This window comes from Fukomys damarensis, unplaced genomic scaffold (genome assembly GCF_012274545.1).
Source record: "Fukomys damarensis isolate Sample0158 unplaced genomic scaffold, DMR_v1.0_HiC HiC_scaffold_17, whole genome shotgun sequence".
Taxonomy (NCBI): Eukaryota; Metazoa; Chordata; class Mammalia; order Rodentia; family Bathyergidae; genus Fukomys; species Fukomys damarensis.
Window position 1 is genome coordinate 8,699,081 of NW_022900929.1, and position 22,621 is coordinate 8,721,701.

A 22,621-nucleotide genomic window follows, 5' to 3' on the forward strand; every position below is an offset into this window, starting at 1 on the left:
TTCAACCTGCCAAAGATTAAAACTAGACCCTTATCTTTCACCATGCACTAAATTAAAATCCAAATGGATTAAAGATCTAAATATTAAAACAGAAACATTAAACTTGCTGGAAGGTAAGTTAGGCAGAACTCTAGAAGACATTGGCATAGGAAAAGACTATGAAGAAATCCTCAGTAGCACAGGAACTAGCAGAAAGAATCAACAACTGGGATCTCATCTTATTAAAAAGCTTCTGTACTTCAACAGAAACCATCAGCAGAACTAAAAGACAACCTACAATGTGGGAAAAAAATGTTTACCAGCTGTTCCTCAGACAAAGGACTATTATCAAGAATATATAAAGAACTCAAAACAATCACCCCCCCAAATATAAAGACCTGATTCAAAAATGGGCATCCAAAATGAACAGACATTTCTCAGACAAAGAAGTAAGAGCAGCAAGCAAATATATAAAAAAATGTTCCACATCACTGATCATTTGAGAGATGCAGATGAGATTCCACCTCACCCCACAAAGAATGGCTGCTATCAAGAAATCACACAATAACAAATGTTGGCGGAGTTGTGGGGAGAAAGGAACCTTTCTCCGTTGTTGGTGGGAGTGCAGACTGGTGCAACCACTATGGAAATCAATATGGAGATACCTCAAAGAGCTTGGACTGGAGGTTCCATTTGACCCAGCCATCCCTCTGCTGGTTATCTTTCCAAAAGAACTAAAAGAATCATATCACAGAGAAGTATGCACACCCATGTTTATAGCGGCACAGTTTGTAATAGCTAAAACTTGGAAACAGCCTATTTGCCCATCAGTTGGAAACTGGATAAAGAAGATGTGATTTTTCTATAAAATGGAATATTACTCAGCCATAAAGAATGAGAAAATAGATTCATTCATAGGAAAATGGATACATATTGAAGATATATTCCTAGGTGAAATAAATAAGTCACACATGTGTAAATACCAAATAGTTTATCTGGTGTCAATAATCTGCAATAATACAGAAGATCCTAATAAAATTACTGACATTGAGAAATGGGAAGAAAGGAGCTAAAGGTGTAGGGAAGGTGGGATGGGTAGGGGAAGAGTAAAAAGGGAAAAGAAAAAAATGTGAGAGAATGAAAAGATGAAAATAAAGTGTTTGTAGATGGGGAGGGGAGGAGGGGGTGAAGGGAGGGCAGAGGTAAGGGGAAAAAATGAGAATCAAGACTTGTCATGTAGAGGTACAAGATCCCAACAATGAATGTAACTGTACTGTATCCCTAAAATGTACCAATAAACTCAATTAAAGCTGAAAAAAAAAGGGTGCAAGACTTGGAAGATGCTCTCTCCAAATAATTTCTTGCTTGCTAGAGGAGGTAAGTGCATAGATAATGACAGCATAGACAGTGATAGTTACGCTTAATTGTCAACTTGATTGATCTGGGATCCACCCAGTGGATAAGTGGAGCACACTTCCGGGTGTGTCAGAGTGGGTCATGTAGGTGTGTCCTTGGGGTCTGTATCTGATCCTTGGCCCCTTCCTTGCTGGCACTGTTCCCCTGTTCTGCTTCCCTGCTGCCATGAACTAAGCAGCTTTGTTCCACCAGGCCCTTTCACTGTGTTGTTTCTGCTGTAGAGCCAGCTGACCATGGACTGACTCCCCCCAGACTGTGAGCTAAAATACACTTCTCTTCCTTTAAGTTGATTGTGTTAAGTATTTGGCACCAGAAATGAGAAAGATTAATACAGCCACCTCTCAATTCGTATACTGAAGCTGTAATCTTTATATGATAGCAGTTGGAAATGGGACCTTTGAGAGATAACTAGATCATAAAAGTGGAGCTATCATGACCTTGATTTGCTCTCTTAGCAGAAGAACCATCTTGAATGTGGAGACATAGTGAGAGGTTGGCTGTCTGCTACCTGAAGGGGGGCCCATACCTTGGTACCTTAATCTTGGACTTCTAGCTTCCAGACTGGGGTACATAAATGTCATTTATTTATAATGCACCCCAGCGATGATACTTTGCTATATTAATCCAAACTTACTAATTCTGGTAGATGGGAAAGAGACATAGAAATGTACAGAAAAGAGCTTTCAAAAGGTGATTTCTGTGAAGTAGAAAGAAAAGGCAAGATGTTCTACTGCTTATGAGTTTTTATCAAACATTGGCATGTCTTGCCTTTGGGTAGAATTTGCTGGACTATTCTGATATCTGTGTCTGACTATATGTCACAGTGGCTGTTTTCCAGTATGTAGGATTTAGCTTTATCAAAGCCCAGTTTGGTTTTCAGGTTCTGACATTTTTCAGCTCAGATGTCCATTTACGGCTTTAAGTTCAGTAGAAAAAAAACAAAGTCAAGTTCATGTCATTTTCCTCTTCAAGAATGAAAACAAAAACAAAAACAAAAACAAAAAAACTACTTTTGAAATGCACTTCCCTTTACTGCTGAATGACTCTTCATTACACGTATTTTATCCTTAGCTATGTTTTCTTCTATCTGTTTAGGTTACTTTGGAATTGTATAGATATTATTATCACCAATATATTGAATGACAACTATCACTGTTTTTCTTTCTCCAGGCAAAATCTTTTTTAAAAAAGCCTTATTTTCTGTAGCACTATACCACTCTAATCTTTTTTCTAACATTATTTATCATTTCCTGAAATTACCGTTATCATCACCACTACCATTATATGCCTTCTTGCCATAATTTCTTTCATGCCTCAGGTCTGTAGCAAATGTTGTGTATCTTTTATCTCTAAGCTTTATACTAACTCTATAAAGCAGGAAATAACATTTTTTTTTTTTGTACCAGGGATTGAACTCGGGACCTTGAGAGGAAGGCAGTAGAACCACTGAGCTAAATTGCTGGCAGGAAATAACAATTCTTAACCCTACTTTATGGTTGAGAAACCAAGACCCAGTGATGTTAAGTGAAATGCCCAAGGCTTCACAGCTTCTATCGCTGCTCTATTTTGCTAGCTCTTCTGGGTCCACAAAGAAGCTAGCCAGTTACAAACTCTGTAGCTCTGTGGGTCCAGAGTTTTTTTTTTTTTTTTTTTTTTTTTTTTTTTTTTTTTTTTGTACCAGGGATCAAACTTGGGTTCTTGTGCTTGCAAGGCAGGCGGCAGCACCACCAAGATAAATCCCTGGCCCAATATTATCTCATTCTTTAAAGGCACAATTTCTGGGAAATAACTGGGTTAGTCGGATGCTACTACAATTTCTGGGAAATAACGAGGTAGATCAGTTATTCTGTAACATAGTATTTTAATTTTTTTAAACCCTTTTTCTGTTTGTTAGATAAGATTTGCCTAATGTTACACAATGAAGCAATTTATTGGTGTTAGCTTTCTATTGTTGCTGTATTAATTGACCACTAACTTTGTGGCTTGAGACAACACAAACTTACTCTTTTATGCAGTTCTGGAGGTCAAAAATCTAGGGCTAAAATTAAGGAGTCACCTGGATCCTCCCATAGGGTTCCAAGGGAGAATCCCTCCCTTGCCTCTTCCAGTATTTAGCTATTGTGCATGTTTCTTGGCTGATGGCCTCATCACTTTGACCTCTACTCTTAGTGTCAGGTTCTCTTCTCTCACTCTGATCCTAATGCTTGCTTTTTATAAGTACTCTTGGGACTATATCAGCCTCACACAGATAGTCTGAGATGATCTTCCATCTAAAGATCTTTATCTAAGTCACAACCAAAAATTTCTTTTTGCTATGTAAGGTGACCTGTTTACAGCTTGTGAGGATTAGGATGTGAACTTCTTTGCAGAGGGAGGGCATTATTCTTTCTACGATGCCATTGTTAACCAAGAGTCATTCAGTGACTACACATGTAGTGAAATGTGCAGGGCTTTAGGGAAATTGCAAATAACACTACATTTGAAAGAAAAGAAAACAGCCAGACTACTTGTCTTCACATGGGAGCTACCCCCTAATGGGGGAAGAGACATTCAATAATAAATTTGTGATTATTTAGTACGACTGTAATAAGTGCCAGGAAGATGAAGTGGGAAGAATGGAGAGAAATCTGGGAAGGCCTGGCTTAACTGAGAGTATCAGGGAAAACTTCTTAGAGGAGAGAGACATGTGAGCTGAGTACAGATGTGGGAAAACAAAGAGAGGACCAAGAATGGATGCAGGAAGGTCAATGATTAAAACTTTGAAATTCAAATGATCTTTCAGAACTATTGAAATTCATTGAGGTCAATAGATCTTTTTGAGCTAAGGGAAAAAAAGTATGTTCTCAAGACAGAGATAGTTGTGATGTTCTGAACTTCCCAAAAGCTTGCAAGATAATGTTTTTTAAAAAATACCTTGAACATCGTATAAGTACCTTCCTTGGAATCATTTGATTTCCTGTACATATAAGAAGTCATTTGCATTATTATTGCCATCCTTTGAAAAGTCTACATCTACATAAGTTAATGCCCTCCCACCCAAAATAAGTCTTTAAGCAAACCTAAGTAGATAAATTCTCCCAGATACAAATGTGGACTTTTACAAAAGTACAGCTTGGATTCTCTGACAAGTTAATTTGAAATGTTTGGATAAAAGATTAAAGAGTAGATCTTTAGTCTGTACACAAGGTTTTAATGTGATCTGTTAGGTTTTAAAACCTTCGAAATTTCAGGGAACAAATAAATTTAGTGCTCTCTGATATTTAGAGGTTTTCTGTTTCTGTGGTAACTTATTGACCAATGGCCATTAGAGAGTCCCTTGGAAACATAACACATGAGAGGTAGATGGCATCTAGTTTTAGTCTTCTTTGTCTTAATCATGAGAAAAGGTGAGCATTAATTTCCCCTTTATTTTGACTCTTTGACATTCCTTTTGTGTAAACCAATTGTTTATGGTGCTTGCACATTTTTTTTTCTAAGAGCTCTTTGAATCATAGAAAATTTTTTTTGTGTGGCATAATACAAAAATAGTTTCCTCTTTTGGCATTTGTCTTTTGGCTTCATGTACAGAACATGTTATTAATAGACGTATTGATATTTTCCTATTAATATTGTGACTTTTGAACCACAAATTATAAATAAACATGTGCAGGTTTTGTCTTTGTCTATGGTTCCATTCTTTCTCATTCAACCTTTAGCTCATTTGTGATTTATTTTGCTATAAGAAATAAGTATCTAGCTTAACCTCCCCACCATGTCTGTTTTCTAGTTCTGTGTATTCACTGACTAACCCAGTGCTTTATCACTGATTTGAAATGCTATTTTAATTAAAAAAGAACCGAGAATCTGAAGTGCCCTTGGGTTTATTACTAGATTCCATATTTAGTTCCATTTTAAGCTGATTTTCTATGTTGAAGTGGCTCCATTCCTCTGTCATTTATTTCATTGTTCCTAATTTCCTCAGGTGTTCAAAGAGGAACTTTAAAAACATTGTCAATTAAACAGCTCCATACTCAATAGTTTTCTTAATTTTTTTTTCCATCTGTGAAATTAGGGTAATGGAATAACCTTGCAGTTGTGTGGGAAGGTTTTAGATGACATATGTGTGCCAAGTACTTTGCCCATTTTCATGACAGTCATCATTGTCTTTTATTTCTCAGCCCCTAATGTGTATCTATTATACCAGAAGAGCTTGGGAAGTGTCTATTACAAGAATAAGAGAGTGACAGTCTGCATGTTAGGAGTCTGTCAATTTCACCCAAGGTCCTTGTGATCAGTACCATTTCTGGTCTCATTGATCAAAGATATTTTCAACTTCCACACAACACCATGAGTTTAATTATGCAAGGTAATTTTGAAAACTTTATGAATTCTTCCTGCATATTAAGTTAGCAAATAATGTTTCAAACCTGTAAGTTATTCTTTCTTGGATGTATATTCCCTTAAGAAATAACATTTGATGCTTTGATGGTTTATCAAGTAATCCTCAAAATAAACCATCATTCAAGAAGGAAATTTCCTCAACCCAAAGCTCTGCTCATCACATGAAGAGCTTCTTTCTTGTTTAATAACTTGTATTCTGTAAAGCTTGGGTGTCTCAGAAAACACTACACACACACTACTCACAGTTAAGCTGGAGGACAGGGTTAGAGCAAACACAGCTAAATGGAACAGAGACGCTTAATTATTCTGTCTAGGTTCTGAGCTATTGTTCGGCTGGAACTGTGCATGGCAGAAGCCACAGAGGCTCCAACACAACAGATGATGATGACAGAGGAAGTAATTTGCTTTCTTTGATAGAGAGATTTTGTTAAACTGAGAGCCCTTAATTCATTTTTATTTTCTGTGCACCTGTCACAAAACAAGATAAGTCATAATTTTAGTACAAAGGAAAAAATGTGGACTATAGAGATTTGAGTCTTGGAAAACAGATATGGACTAAAGAAATTTACCCAAATACATACACACATACAAATGCACACATACACATATGTGCATTCACATGTGTACATGCATAGAAAAAAATGGAGCTCAGGACCAGGAGATGAGTTTCTTGCTTAAGAAGAAGGAAGAACTGCTGATTATTAGAGAACATTTGGTTTTGAATAGGGGAGACCATAAACTGTAGTCCAGACTCCAATCCTAGATTCCAATCATCTTCCCTATTCCTTATTATTTTTTATTGTTGATTTATTTCTTTAATCATCATTGATCAAGCATCTAGACCTCATTTAAGAACTCTAGTTGGAAAAAAATATTAAAAAAAGAACTCTAGTTGGCTTTGAAATGTGTCCTCTAAAAGTTCTCATTCAAGTGCAGGGCTCCAAGTACACCGTATGCTGTTGCAACAGGGGAAATATCTAGGGGGTGACTGCAGCCTTAGTCAAGAAAGAGGCCTGAAGGACAGAGTGATGCCCATGGTGAGTCTTCCAGAAAAGCCAAAGTTGGAAAGCCTGAGTCTAGATAAAAGGACTAAGACCTCTTCAGGCAGTTAGAATCTGTAGAAAAGACAAGGAAGATGTGCTGATGGTATAGAGGCCGGCAACTTTGGGGAAGGAATGGAGAGATAAGGTAAATCATGACAGAATTACTGTTCTGACTGTATAGGTAGCATTGAGCTCAAATGCTGGCCCATTTATTCAACACACATTTGGAGGGCATCCTTAGTGTGCCAGTGGTGGGTACAGACATCCAGACAGGCACAGCCCCAGCCTTACAATCTCATTTTGGTCATTTGACATTTAGGAGGGCACTGATGGTCTTACAGGAAAGGCTAGAAACACAGTAACAGAGTTTAAGTTAATGAATTCATCAGGAAAGGGGTAGAAATCAAGGAATAGTTAGGGCAAGGGCTGGTGGAGCTAGGTCTGGGCAGTCACTGGATGACAAAGAGGAGGCCTGTAGCAGAAACAACAATACATTCAGGATTGAGCCATGCTCCAGGGCAACAGTTCCCATTTTTCATTGCTCGTGCAAAGCTTTGTGGAAGTTCAGATACTCAAACCCTACCCCAGTAATGCCAGACCAGACACACTGGGATTGGGCCCATGCTTATTTCTGAAAACTACTTCTTATTCTAAAATAGATTCAGCATTTTGAACTCTTCTATGTTCCTTAAGACCAAATGAATCCTCAGAGGAGGAGGTAAAGATCTATGTTCTGATCTAAGTTCAGCAATGCTTTTCACATCTGATCTCTCATTCAGTAAGTCTTATGAGGCATCTACTATGCATTTGCCCCAGGAATAGGATGGTAAACAAGGAGACATAGTTCTTGTCCACAAATGTGAGAGAGACAGAAAGGAGACTTTCTTTAGACAGGCCATTCAGGGCAGGCATTTCAGCAGAGACCCACAGAAGAGGAAGGCCCCTGCCATGTGAGAATAGGAAGAGTTCTAGGCAGAGGACCCAGGCTCAGGTACCTGAGCTGTGGTAGGCAGGGTCACTGTATGGTCTCATTTGGGAGGCCCTTGTCACCTTCAATCCAGCTCTCTGTACTGGGTTTCCTCTTCCTCCTGACATCCTCTGTTAGAGCACTGTCTCTTCCTCATTGTTTGTTTACATGCCCACCTCCCCACTAGAATTGGTATTTGCATGACTGTTGTCTGTCACACTTGTTGGATGATTGGTCTACATAATTCATTGTACATAAATATTTGCTGGCAGGAGAAAGGAAAACAATTATTCTGTGGATACTCTGGGACTTCAGGGAAGTCTTTAGTTCTCTGGGTATTTGCAGACTTGTTATAACATAGAGGAATCTTTCTGTCCTGTGGATTTGTAATGGTAAAGAGAGAGAGCTTACTTAAGGTACCTCGTTATGGGGTTGGTACATGCTAAATGCTCCAGAAGTGTTCCTTGAGGCATGACTGAGTGGGTGGGTGGCTATATAGTTTAATCAGTACTGAGAGAGTTGAGATATTTGTGCCAGATTTGTGGAAGTTGAGATTCTCAGGATATTTCATTAAAACTAAAATCAAAGCTGCCTTTATTTCTCTCTGGCACCAAGAAGAGGCTACTCTGTGTGTGCTCCATAATCTATGATAAACACAGGCAGTGCTAATGTGATGAGCAGAGAGCTGGAGCCAAGGCCCAGGCTTGAGTTCAGATTCTACTCACCAGTTAGAAGCCTTGGTTAAGACCTTATGTGTCAATTATAAATTATGTCTGATAGCCTGCAAAGTAGAATTTGGTGCTGTGTTACTGGATTAGAATTGGATATTTCAATGTGATTTTTCCATAAAATGGAATACTATTCAGCCATAAAGAATGAGAAAATGGATACATATTGAGGATATACTCCTAAGTGAAATAAATAAGTCACATATGTATAAATACCGAATAGTTTCTCTGGTGTGAAAAACTATAATAGTACATAAGATCCTAATGATAGCTGGGCCCCGATCCACCGCAGGAATGAGAGCCACGCCTTCTGCCCGGAGTCACCATCGCTCCAGTGCCAGGAAGGTAGCCCCTGAACCCCTATACTCCCCCACACACTCTCAGACCTCCTGATTATGCCAGTCCTTGGACCCACTCTGCAGAGGCAGAGGTGGTCATAAAGGGATTTTTTCTGAGTTCCCAACTTTGAACATCTTTAAAGAAAGGGCATGGGAAACCTCTAGTAGAATGGTGTGGAGTTCAACCATTCAGAAGGTTGGGGAACTCAATCTGGGCCTTGCAGCCTGAAGTCAGTCTGCATCATGGGGTTCAGCCATCAGCTAACTGAGATCAGGGGTCTTGTGTCCTAGCTCAGTCTGAGCCATTGAATGGTAAATATACTATATTGAAAAGTTTGTTCACTGCAGACATGTTCTGGACTGCTTCTTGATTTCAATTTAATTCAAATGGTTTAAGGGTGATAGACTAGTGACTTCCACAGGTGGTCAGTTTCCAAGTTGTGCTTGATCATAATGTGTTGCTGATTGTATCAGTTGGGATAAAGGATTGTGGTTGATTTGATGAGCCGTTTTCTCTGATGCTATGAGGATGAGAATGTCTGTGGGTCGTTAGAGACCCAGAAGCTAAGGCACAACTATATCAGGAAAATTTGGGTGATATCCCAGAGATTAAACCAAGGACAGCCCAACAACAAAAGTAAAAATGAGAAAACACTTAAGCAAGACAAAAAGACAGACTTCCAGTTCACCAATGGCAAACAGTAGGACAAATGAGGATGAAAAGGCCCATAGTGAACCACCAGGACACCCTGAACTCAAAGCACAGGAAGTAACAAAACAGATCAATCAGGCTTTAGAAAAATTCAAAACCGAAATAATTTCCCAGATAATCATAGAGATGGTGAGCAAAATGAAAGTCTTGATTTGAGACTCTAGAGCAGAAACTGACAAAAAAAGATAGATGAGTGCAGGACCATGATAGAAGCCATGAAGGCCCAGCATAAGAAAGAAATGGAAAAAATAAACGCCCAACATAGGAGAGAAATGGAATCCATAAAACAGATTCAAATAGATATCCAGGAGATTAAACACTCCATTGAAAGTGTATGCAACAGAATAAAAGAATGCGAAGATAGACTCTCAGATATAGAAGGTAAGATTGCAGTCAGTGACTGTGAAAAGACAGGCCTCTTAAAAACAGTAAGGGATCATGAGAAATTGATCCAACAACTACTAGATGATGTAAAGAAAAATAACATAAGACTGATAGGAATCCATGAAGTAGCAGGAGAAAATACAAATGACTTAAAAAAGCTGTTCACAGAATTAATGACAGAAAACTTCCCAAACAGAGGGGAAGAATTTGACATTCAGATAAGTGAGGCATATAGAACACCAACTAGCCACAATAAAAAAAAAAAAAAACTACACCTAGACATATAATAATCAAGATCCCAGAAACCCAACAGAAGAACAAAATACTCCAAGCAGTAAGAGAAAAGAAACAAATCACATGCAAAGGAAAGCTCATCAGAATCACAGCAGACTTTTCAACACAAACCCTTAGGGCAAGGAGAACCTGGAGTGAGATATTTCAAGTACTAAAAGAGAACAACCTCCAGCCTAGACTGATGTATCCTGCAAAACTCTCTTTCAAAACGGATGGGGAAATAAGATACTTCCACAACAAAGAACACCCGAGAAACTACATGAATACCAAACGAGCACTACAAAGAATTCTAAACAAGATCCTACAAAAAGACAATGAAGGCAACAAAATCCTGCAAAACTCTCTTTCAAAACGGATGGGGAAATAAGATACTTCCACAACAAAGAACACCCGAGAAACTACATGAATACCAAACGAGCACTACAAAGAATTCTAAACAAGATCCTACAAAAAGACAATGAAGGCAACAAAACCATGAGGCCCAACAGACCAAATCAAATAGGCAAGGCAAGAAACTAAAAGGAGAAGGTGAAAAAGTAAAAAGAGTCAATAAAAGGCCAATAATGACAATAATTGACAATAATAAATCAGTACATATCAGTTATAACCATCAATGTCAATGGCCTCAACTCACCAATCAGGAGAAATAGACTGGCAAAATGGAATAAGAAGCAAAATCCAACAATATGTTGTATACAAGAAACACACCTAGTGCAAAAAGAAGCCCATAGACTGAAAGTGAAAGGATGGAAAACAATTCTCCATGTGACAGGAGCCCAGAAAAAAGGGGTAGCAATCTTATTTGCAGATAAAGCAAATTTCAAACAAAAACTGATTCTAGTATTATTGATGTAGGACTGTACTGTATCATACCTCTGTGAATGTAAAATATCTTGTACCTGCTTTATGATACGTAGTAGTGACCATGCTTTATTAGAGCTATTTTTGAATATATTACTCTAGAGTGTTCTCTTTCCAGATGATGATTAAGATGCTAATAAAAAAAATGGTGCCAGGTACCACAGCAGCAACAGAACTTTGTTGTTATCTGGATATTATTCTTTTCTTTGTTTTTTTGTTTTTGTTGTTTTTATGGAATGTGCTGAATGTCTATAATTTTGTTCAGATGACTGCAGAACCTGGAGAAGCTGTTGCTGCTATTGATGCATAACATACTGCTATTACTGGTCTATACACACACACACACACACACACACACACATATATAATTTGAATTTTTGGAAACTTTAACTGTGCTGTCAACTTTGGAAAAAGTTATCCCAATTTACTGTGTTGAGTTGGCATTATACAGAAATTGACAGCCATATTGGTCTAGAAATGTTAATTTTTTAAGTTTAATTTTAATTTTTTTCCATTTGTACAGGGTTAATGCACTGTATTAAATATGTAAGGTCATATCTACATGGGTTTGATTACAGAAACTAATAATGTATTCTAAATATTGAAAAAAAGAATAAGACTACAAGAGCAAGAAGCAATTTAATATGCTCAGGGACCATTTTCATCTTCAGAATTAAGGATTATTTTAATCTTACATCATTGCCTTTTCTCTTTTACTTTCCTTTTTAGTTTTATATTAGGATTCCCTATTTTTAATGTTCATACAGAGATTTCTTTAACCAAAATACCGAATAGTTTCTCTGGTGTGAAACACTATAATAGTACACAGGATCCTAATGAGATAATTAATAATTTGAAAAAGGAAGTAAAGGGCTAAAGGTATAGGGAAAGTGGGAAGAGTGGGGGAAAAGTAATAAGGGAGAGGAAAAAAATATGAGAAATTGAAAAAATCTAAATAAAGTGTTTATAAATGGGGAGGGGAGGAGGAGGTGAAGGGAGGGCAGGGACAAGGGGAAAAAATGAGAAGCAAGACCTATCATGTAAAGGTACAGGATCCCAATAATGAATGTAATTGTATTGTATACCTAGATTGTACCAATAAACTCGATAAAAAGAAAAAAAAGATCCTAATGATATAATTGACAATGTGAAATAGGAATGAAAGGGCTAAAAAAGGTATAGAGAAAGTGGGAAGAGAAGGGGAAAGATAATAAGGGAAAAGAAAAAAATATGAGAAAATGATAAAGTGGAAATAAAGTGTTTGTAAATGGGGAGGGTAGGAGGGGGTGAAGGGAGGGCAGGGACAAGGGGAGAAAATGAGAACCAAGACCTGTCATGTAAAGGTGCAAGATCCCAATGATGAATGTAGCTGTGCTGTATACCTAGACTGTACCAATAAACTCAATGAGAGAAAAAAATACAATTGGATATTTCAGTATAACCTTATGATCATACACATGATGAATCGACACAAGCAACTGTCAGTTATATGTGTATATGTAGGACATATGCATGCACACTTTATTTAGCTCTCTGCCAAGAAGGCTAGAAGCAAAGATGTCCCCTCGTCCAGATTTGGCTTCTAAATATCATTCTCCAAGAGAAGGAACCAGGGCCTTTGGGGGAAATGGCTGATTCTTGAGTTGGCACAGAAAACCACCAATCATAACAACATGATGAGATGAGTCTATGTCATCTATTAATACCAAAAGGTAGGAAAGCGCTTAAAAAAAGAGGCACGTTAAAGGGACACAGGAGCCAACCCAAAGAGCTCCTAGTGGTAGCAAAACTGGAAAAGTTTGAAACACAAAACAAATAATGTAGATGTAGGTTCAACCCAAAATATATAGTGCATGTACCTGAGTCCACATGGAGGAGAAGTGACACAAGTTCTTTGTGGAAGAGTTCCAACCAATATTCATGGGTGCTCTCTCTTCCAGGAGGTGGGGCTTGATCTGCCTTGGCTGCCTTGGGGTGGGTTAGATTTAGAGACTCATTGTTGGAGAACAGAGCGGAGGAAAGGTGTGGTGGGGGGAATAGTGATTTCACATGGAAAGACTAGCAAACACCACCTTAACCAAGAGGTGAGGCTGACTTCCCCAGTGGCATCCTGTGGTACTGTGGAACCCTAGTAGGTTGTGGGGAAAAGAACACCTCCATCTGGGTGTGCTTTCCAAAGCCCATAACCTTGTTTACTCCAAAAAAAATAATCAAACAATCCAAATTTGAGAACTAGTTTACAAACGTACTTAAGTCAATATTTCTCACTATTATGAAGGCCACAGATAACAAGGAAAGACTGGGAAACTTTCATGGACCACAAGCCACCATGGAGACAACGGCATCAAAATGCTATGTGTATCCTGGAGTGGATCCAAGAGAAGAAAAAATACCCTTGAACAGGGTATTCGTGATGAAATCGTAAGTCTGGAGTTTAATTACTAATCATGTATACAAAATCATAAGACTGGTTTCCTTAGTTTTGACTGAGTAATGCTGAGATGTTGGCATAAGGGGAATCTGAGCTCAGGGGATGGATGGGATGGGTGCTCTGCTGTATCCTTGCCAATTTTTGTACATCTGCAATTACTGCCAAAGAAAAGCTTTATTAAGAAAAACAGAATGTGAGGGAGACTAGATAACATATCTGAGAGAACAAGCTCCCAGGGCTAAATAGAGCATGGGGAACAAAGGGTAATGGCACTTTTATTGAAAGAAATTTAGTGTTTGATAAATCTTAGAAAATGCTCAATTTCCTATCCTCTATGATTTTTTTCTTAAACTTTGCTACCTTACACCTTGTATTAAAAGAGACGAGTCAAATTTTATTTGATTCCTGATGTTTAAAAAATAAAAGCAAATTCCTAAGGTCGGCTTATTTATTTCCCAGTTGAACAAGAGTTTGTCCCATATTACTTTCTCATAATACGAGTGTGAACTTGTTTTTTCCCAAACTGATTGATGTCAGCTACCTGGAGGTTTGGATTCTGGGGAAACACGAATTCCTGCATACAAGTGCTCCCATACACTCAGTACAGCTCCTGGTTCCTGCAGAAACTGGGTTCAGCATGGAAAATACCACTTCAAAATCTGGTTGTTTTCCTAGGACAGAAGACCTTCCTCCCAGCAATGTAAGGGGGCTGGGGGCCCCAGGGAAACTAGGAAAATTTATCTCCTTGTACAGTATATATTCTCAAAAGTTCTGAAAATAATTCTTTTCTTATGTGGATCAGAGGGCTGTGAAGTCATTCCCAAGTGTGCCTTTGAAATGCTGGTAAATACAGCATGCCCCTCTGGCAAGCTGTAAGAAGGTGCTTGTTGCAAACCAGAAGCTCTACCTGGGGATGTAAGGAATAGGGGCTGGGGAAAGAGCATTAGAAAGTCAAGGCTCCAGGATCTCCTGGCTCCAGTTGGGCTCCTACCTTGTAACACTTGGATTCCAAACAGAGGGATGTGAAGAGCTACAGGGCGTACACAGGTGCACTTGGTTTTCAATTTGTAAGCTGTGCTGTCAGAAGCATGCTTTTGTACATAAATGTATACACTCAATCCACTGTTTTGTGTGCAAATGAGAGAGGGAGCAGGGGGAAAAGTAATCAAGGTATAATCAGTCCTCCCAAAGTAGCTAATATAAAACCATCTGGGTGATATTTGCAATGATTGTCTGTAAACATTTTTTCTTCCCACCCCTCATCTCCCCCTCCCTCTTCCCATACCCTTTCATTCTCATAAGAAAAGCCATATAATTTTAAGATCTTATCATTTCTGCACCTCACTTTTCTCATCTGTAAAATGTGGACAACACTACCTACTTCACAAGAGTAAATGGATTAATAAATGTAAGCCATTCAGAACAGTATCAGCACATTGTAAGAACTAGGAAAGTTATTTTTGTGACCATGGCTGGGGGAGTTAGGAATTATCTTATGGAGGTGGTGACAGCTGATGTGAGCTCGTAAATGCATTTACTGCATCAAATCCACCAAACGTCGTCACTCAGCCCAGCCTGCTGCAGTGTGCTCAGAGCGCTTACATCAACCAACCTGCAGTGGGGCAAAAACGTCAAACACACAGGCTGTTTCACAACGCAGCTGAATATCTCATGGACACACAGAGATGGGTGTTTGTAGGTGTGATGGGAAGTGAAAACACAGTATGTCCAAAACACCAGTGACACAGTACACTGTAAGGTGTTGCTTGTTCCTCCCGGTGATTGTGTGGCTGATTGGGAGCTGATTGCCACTGCCCAAGGTCTTGGAGAAGAAGGGGGCCATGAACAATTATGGAAAAGGTCAAAACTCAAAATGTCATTTCTTCTGGGTGCATATTACTACCATACCATTGTAAAGTATAAAAAATTTAAGGCAACCCCTTGTAAGCGAGGGACCATGTATACTAGGTATTTCCACTTACATGAGTCCAACAAGAGATTTTTTTTTTTTTTTTGTAAATGAACTAATCTGTGTTGGAATAATGGCCACTTTGTGGGTATTGACATGGAATGGCCACGAGGAAGCCTTCTGGTGGGCTGGAAATGATGAGTACAACCACATCTGCAGTCCTCAGTAGGTACACATTTCATACATGCATTGTAGGAAGGATTTGTATGCCAGGGAAATAATAAAAAGTTTACTTCGTACCATTTAAGAATATATTGAATGTTTAAATAAAAGCTATTACAGTGAAAGACACATTGGCATTTAGCCCCTTGAAAATACTCCCCTGACTTCAAACATACTTATTCCCTTATTCTGGCCATTTTCTGAAGGACTGTGGAAGTCGTCTTTCCTGGGTGTCTTCATGAGGTGTAATAAATGCAAAACATAGTGTGCTCATTGCCATCCAATGGAAAGGCAGTCTTGGCAAAGGATTACAGTGTGTCCTCATTCGCCTTGTTCAATGGATCTAGCCCCATGTGCCTTCTGGCTCTTTCTCCAAGTCAACATGTCATTTACATGAAAGTAAATGTTTTGAATCGACCCAGGCAGGACATCAAGGCAGCCGCAACAGTGCAACTAAAAGCACTCAAGAAAGAGAACTCCCTGAACTGCTCCAGAAAGTGGCAAGAACAATGGCACATGTTCAAAGCTAGGGGGAATATTTTGAAAGGGATGAATGCCAAAGTGTCTTTTACTGTAATATATTTTTTCTTAACTCACTGCATTTGATCATACCACATATGCTCAAAATGTAATGATAAAGGGGAAAAACAGAAACAAATAACATTTTAACCCTAGTGGTTTCTGGTGGTGGGGATTCAGATGACCGTTGTAGAGTGCTATCTCAGGGGAATTACAGAAATCCTGGCCCAGATGTGAGGAGAACAACAACCCCCAGAGCACAGTGACAGATCTCAGTCCTTTTTCTTCCTGGGGGACTGACTTTTAGCACGTTACAGAAACTCTTCTGGCCTCAGTTTCCTCAACTGTTGAATAAAGGGGTCATAATGATGCCAACACTCTAGGATTCTTCGGGAGACTAAAAAGATGAAGCTGAGTCTCAGCACATGGCAAAGACTCAGGACAGATTATTTCTGTTGTTAAAAGAAACCTTGAGGTGGAGAGGACTGAAGATGCCTAGGTCACGCCGACTGCCCCTGCTTGGGTCACCCCTAGGGACAGAGGCTGCCCAGGGGGTTTGAAGAGGAGGCCTTGAGCAGCATCCAGAAGTAGGGAAGAGAGATGCCCAGGGCATAGGTGCAGATTCCTTGGGTGATGCCAGAAGGCAGAAAGCGAGCCTCTCCCAATGAAATCCCTAGTGCACTCTCTTGATCAAGAGGATTAAGGGTTAGTTAACATGTTCTTGTGTTGGGAGTTGAAAAGGTGGTTGTACTACTGGGAAGGAAAAAAAATGAAATTTTGAATATAAATTCCACCAAGTATAACACAATGGAATGCCATTTTTTAAAAAAATTATATTTTTAAAGACAGGGTCTTTCTATATAGTCCAGGCTGGCCTTGAACTCAAAGCAATTCGCATGCCTCAGCCTCTTGAGTGCTGGGTTATAGGCATGAATCACCATGCCCTGCAGGAATGATATTTTAAAGGGGCTAGTTTAAAGTTGGACATTTTCTGACTATGTCTGGTTGTGGTTATCACATCTGTAGAACATGATGTTACTTGTGAAAACCACAAAACCCTGAATCACCTGCTTTCCTACCCAGAGACATATTCCCTTCTTCCAATACTATTCCACAGCAATTACTAGTATAAAATAGTCACATACCATTTTGTTATGGTTTATATCTAAATGTCCCCCCTCTGTGCTCATAGGTGTGGCTTTGGAGAGGTGACCGGATCATGGGGCCATGATACTCATCAGTGGATTGGTCCACTGGTGGGTTTATAGCTAAATGTGATGCTGGAAGGTGGAGCCTGACTGGAGGAGAAGGTCGTGGGGGTGTGGCCTGGGAGGGTCTGTCTCCCTCCTTCCTTGATCGCGCTCTCTCTCTCTCTCTCTGCTCTCTGTGCCATGCCATGAACTCTCTCTCCTCTGCCATGCTGCCCTGCCTTGGAGTCAGCTGAATGTGGACTGAAGCCTCTATAAACTGAGAGCCCAAATAAACCTGTCCTCCTTTGAGTTGTGGGTGTCAGGCTTTGTAGCTCAGCAGAGAAAGTGACTAAGACACATTTGAAAGCGTGAATTTTTTTTCACTCTTGTAGAGAGCCACGTAGTCCACACTTCTTAGGTGGGCTAGGGGAAATTAAATTGGAATTTAGTCAGTAACCTCAGAAATGTGAGATACATGCATCCCAAGTATTTGCCTCCTTTCTTCCTGCTCGAGAAAACACACTTAGGATTTTTAAAATGGTCAGTCATAAAATTGTATGTATTCGTTAGGTGCCCACATACTGCAACTGACTTCATTTCAACACAAATAAAATGAAAACTATTATAGTAGAAAATTGTTGTGCTTTGTACAGAAAATCCGCAATTCTGTGAAAGGAGGTACAGTGCAGATATTTTTGTTCTTATAGGAAGCTGCTAAAAATCAGTAGAGGCCTGGTTGCTTTAACATTATATTCTGATCCAGAGTACTGGGAGGGAGTTGTGCCAACAGTTACAGCCTTGTCTCTTACTGCAATCCAATTAAAAGTAACCTGAAGTAATATATTGTATACTGGGTATTCTGAACCCTGAATAAAAAACGACATTGATAATAATCTTATGGGCTTTCATTTTTATTAGCACTTTTTATGCAGCAGGCATTGTGCTAATAAAATTTGTATATATTATGTCCCTTTCTTCCCATGACAAAGCAATCAGGCATTTTACAGGTAAGGACAATAAAGCTCAGACTAGGGTGACCAACCGCCCAGGTTTTTTCAGGATATGGGACTTGTAGTTCTTATCTCAGAAAAGCCCCAGGCAACCTTGGATGAATTGGTCACCCTATAAGAAGGACTTGCTTCTTAAGTGGTAGGGAAGCATTTAAGCCTCTTTTTTCCCTGGTTGATCAGCTCTGTTTCCTGCCATCCCAGATCAACATCACTGTGAACAACATCTGGACAGCAAAGACATCCTCTGGAGCATGGGAGGAGAAATCTAGGTTGAAACTAGATGAAGTGATTTCATATAGAGTAACTGAAAATGTCACCTTGCCTCCTCTGTCCCCAAACCACTGAGCAAATGAGGCTGAGCCTCTGTGTACAACATTTCAGAAGGGCTTGCATGTCACTGGAAGCACGGTGGGAGTGGGACCCGCTCACCTTGGGAAGTGGGTAGAGATGGCACTGCGGTTGGCCAGCGTCCTGCTTACAGAACTCCAGAGCGTGACACACCATATCAGCGTTCATGTCTGCGTCAAGCCTGGTGGGAAAAGGAACAAAGCAAAAGCTGTTAAGATCTCATAGGAGCGAGGAAGTAGAAGCTATTTCAAAGTAAATCTCCAGAATGGATTATAATACCCTCAACTCATTGCAGTGAGGCCTTGGGGTCTTTTACCCCATCCAGCGTAGCAGCCGGATCATAAGGACTTCCTGCTGTGCTGTTGTCTCCTGCAGTCAGAGTAACGTCCTGGGGAAGAAGAGGGACAAGCACAGCTCTGGGCTGAGTTCGCCTCTCCGTGAGCACTGCATTCTTTTCAGGAGCCACAAATACAATTGGAAAAGGAAAAATGGACAGAGTCATGATTTGATGGGAATAATGTGTTCATATTTTCTTGGTCTTATAGCAAAAACTCATTTGTGATATAGTTTTATTTTCTTAGGTGTAATCCAAAACATCTCTTCCCCTTTGAAGTAAACATGTTTCCTATCCTTAAGGAAGAAAATACAACATACTCAACTTGTTCCTTTCCCTGGGGATGGTGTAAGGATCGCACTCTTCAAATATTTTGTTTTTTATCCAGATTATAAAGAGCTAAAACAAAACTTCCATATGAATTTTCTCTTTGACACCCCCTAAAATCTCTTCTTACCAAGCAAAACACAATAAAATATTGCTTCTAATAAAGAACAAGTTAAGTATTAGGAAATTTTCCAAGGACATTATTGAGTCAAACTAAAACCAAATGGAACCAACGCAAAGAAAATAAAAATCCAATGACACAGGTTGGTAATACTCAGAGATAAATCGTTGTGTTCTGTGGATGGAATCTAAAGGATACTTTCTGGGGTTTCTCAAGCTCTCAGATCATTCACCTGTTCCCCCTTGCCCATAGGGGTGGCTTCTTGTAATCACAGTCATACATAGCTCCCCTTTGGGGGATATGGTCCAAGATGCTTTGTGGATACTTGAAACCCCAGATAATACTAAACCTATTGTATGCTTTTTATTACACGACCATATTTATCATAAAGTTTGATTTTTAAATTAGGCACAGTGAGAGATTAACAAAAACTAATCATGAAATAGAAAAAGTCTAACAATATCCCATAATAGAAGTTATTTAAAACTTATGAACTATTTTCTTCTGGAATTTTCTACTTAATGTTTTTGGACCTCAATTAACTATGGGTAATTCAAACAGGTAAGGAGGTGACTGGTCTCTGTAACTCCTGGCCAATTGATCAGACCTCATCAGACTACTGTTTGAAGCAGAATTTTTCTTAGGAAAGTCTAGAATTGATGTTAACAAAAGTTTGACTTCGGTCTGGGTTTATGCATAAGACTTCTGTCGTATTCTTAGAATAAGAGGAGCTATGGTCAACGCAGTCGTTTCTTCCTTGTGGACCGAGTATCTGGATAACCCACCTGCAGGATGGGGTGCCTGCAGGAAGGGTTACTGGGGCAGACCACAGAAGGGTGCAGCCAGTTCTGCTATCTGTCTCTTTTGGAGGCCTGGATCTTTTCCGGCTCCTGAGTTCCATGTCATGTATGCTCTGGGTTCCTTGTGTCTCTTCTAACCCGACAATTAAATGACTGTCTGTTACTATCACTATTACTATCACCTCTCTTCTTCCTTCCTGACCCTCCTCCTCCTACACAAGGTCAACCTGTTTCTGGTTTTTGCCACTGAAGACAGTCACAGCTGTACGTGGGCCAACACTTGAGAACTGCTGGTTAGTATTGGGGTAGGTTGCCCCTGTGAGCTAGGGCCTGGATGCAAGTCTCTGAATCTGTTTCCTACTCCATGCCTATCTCTGCTTTATTCCCTGCTCTCTTGGCTGTCCACCTCTCCAAAGGAATTCTATACTTGGACATATGGATTAACAAATGAGATTGAGAAAGCTAAAACAAAAAGCATTTGGAAGGCTGAGGCAAGAGGATTGTAAGTTATAACCCAGCCTGGACTATTTAGCCAGATCATGTCTCAAAAATCAATTAATCAGTCAGTGCAAAGTCTCTGAGTTCAAACTAAAATAGTTCTATTTGCACTTAGTAAGTAAGCAGCAATTTTAATGATTACTGAATATCAAAATAACTTTTAAAATTTCTAATAATGTTATCTTTTCAGACCACCACCTTTTCAAGTTTGGACCACCCCTCCAAATGCTGGATGGGACCTGGAGAATTTATTTCGACCATGTACTCCTGTGGTTAGAACAACCTTGTGTTCATGAAAATGTATCTCATCGAAGTCCATCAGAGAGAGCAGTTCACATAAGAAACTACCAAATACATTGAGGGCTGCTACCATATGAAAACACAGGCTGGGTTCATGGGCTCCAGGACTTCATTTCAGTCAAGTGATACTGACAGTGTAGCTGTCAAGATGGGTTAGCAACTGTCTGTGTACCTCTGAGCTGAGAGGGAAAAATAGAGTTTTGTGAATGCCACCTGCTTAGACACAGGGTCCCTTCATGGGAGATCAGAGGGTGGGAATTATCTCAAAAGTATAGAAAGAGGCCAAATCTTCGAAGTGGCAGGGCAAGCTGCATGTCACAGCTAAAGACTATTACCAAACTAATGTCTACCAAGGGTCAGTAAATCAGGAGAAGGTAGTTGTTTCCAAACACCTGTTCTCTACTTAATGGCTCATTTATTTAATGGATGCTGTCTTTATGGGGGTCTGGTATGCAGGGGACTCAAGAGTGACAATTAGGCCTTTGCTTAATCTTTGTTTTGACCTAGGGCCACTATCCTGTCTGTGACAATCCTGGACCGTGGAGCCAACTCATCACATGGTATTCAAGACCTGCTCTCCTTCAACCCCAAATAAAGTGCAGTTTCAAGTGAGTGAGCTTGAACATGGGAGATGATAGGACCACTCGGTCAGGGAGGGAGTGAGGCTGGTCAGTAGAGGGGGAATGTGCACTGTGTGTCACTGTGGTGTCCTCTATGATAGCATTTCATCATCAAAAGACTTAAAGTGAGGAGTATTCCTCTTGCCAAAAAGAGAAAATCCTTAGCCTTATAAATCCACAAAAGCTCATGATCATTTTAATGTACAAGATGCGTAAGAAGCAGCCTTTTCCAGAATGTCATATAGTTGGAAATTATAGTTTGTAAACTTTTAATTTAACTTCTTTTACTTAGCAACTTGCATTTAAGTTTCCTCTTTGACTTTTCATGATGTGAAAGTTTGTGGATGTTTACTGCTGAATAACGTTCCATTGTGTGGTTGCACCACAGTGTGAACATTAACTACAATATGTCAAGGGATTGGTAAAGCACATCTAGGAGATTAGGAAAGGGCACTTCTGGGTGTGTCTGTGGGTATTTCAGAGGTGACTGGTAGCACTGAGTGGGGAAGATGCACCCCAACTGTGGGTGGCACCATTCAATAAACTTGTAGCCTGGATGGAATAAATATTAAAGAAATAGGAAGTTCATGTATATTTTGAAGAACTCCCTTCTGCCTGACCTGCTGCATCCTTTTTGCCATCACCTGTGAACATCACATACCAATTTCTTCAGCCTTTCAACCCCGACTTATATGAGGTTTCTCCAGGGAGCTTCCAGTCATTCAATCTCAGACTGGTGCTGGATCCTTCATCCCTCTGGTTCTACAGCTTCCAGACTCTTGGACTTAGCAGCTACTAGATCTGCCAGCTCTCCACTGCACAGGTGGCCATTATGGACTCTCCTTTTGATCCTGTAAGTATACCTAAAAATCATATATATATATATATAT

At 39.6% G+C, this 22,621-nt stretch overlaps 1 protein-coding gene across 1 annotated transcript in view; it reads right to left on the reverse strand.

The window, feature by feature from the left end:
- Positions 1 to 22,621, reverse strand: part of Aoah (acyloxyacyl hydrolase) — a 201,426-nt gene that overhangs the window by 127,159 nt on the left and 51,646 nt on the right. The window contains exon 5 of the mRNA XM_033764834.1: positions 18,813 to 18,912. Within this exon, the coding sequence (XP_033620725.1) occupies positions 18,813 to 18,912 (100 nt within the window). The remainder of the gene's footprint in view (positions 1 to 18,812; positions 18,913 to 22,621) is intronic.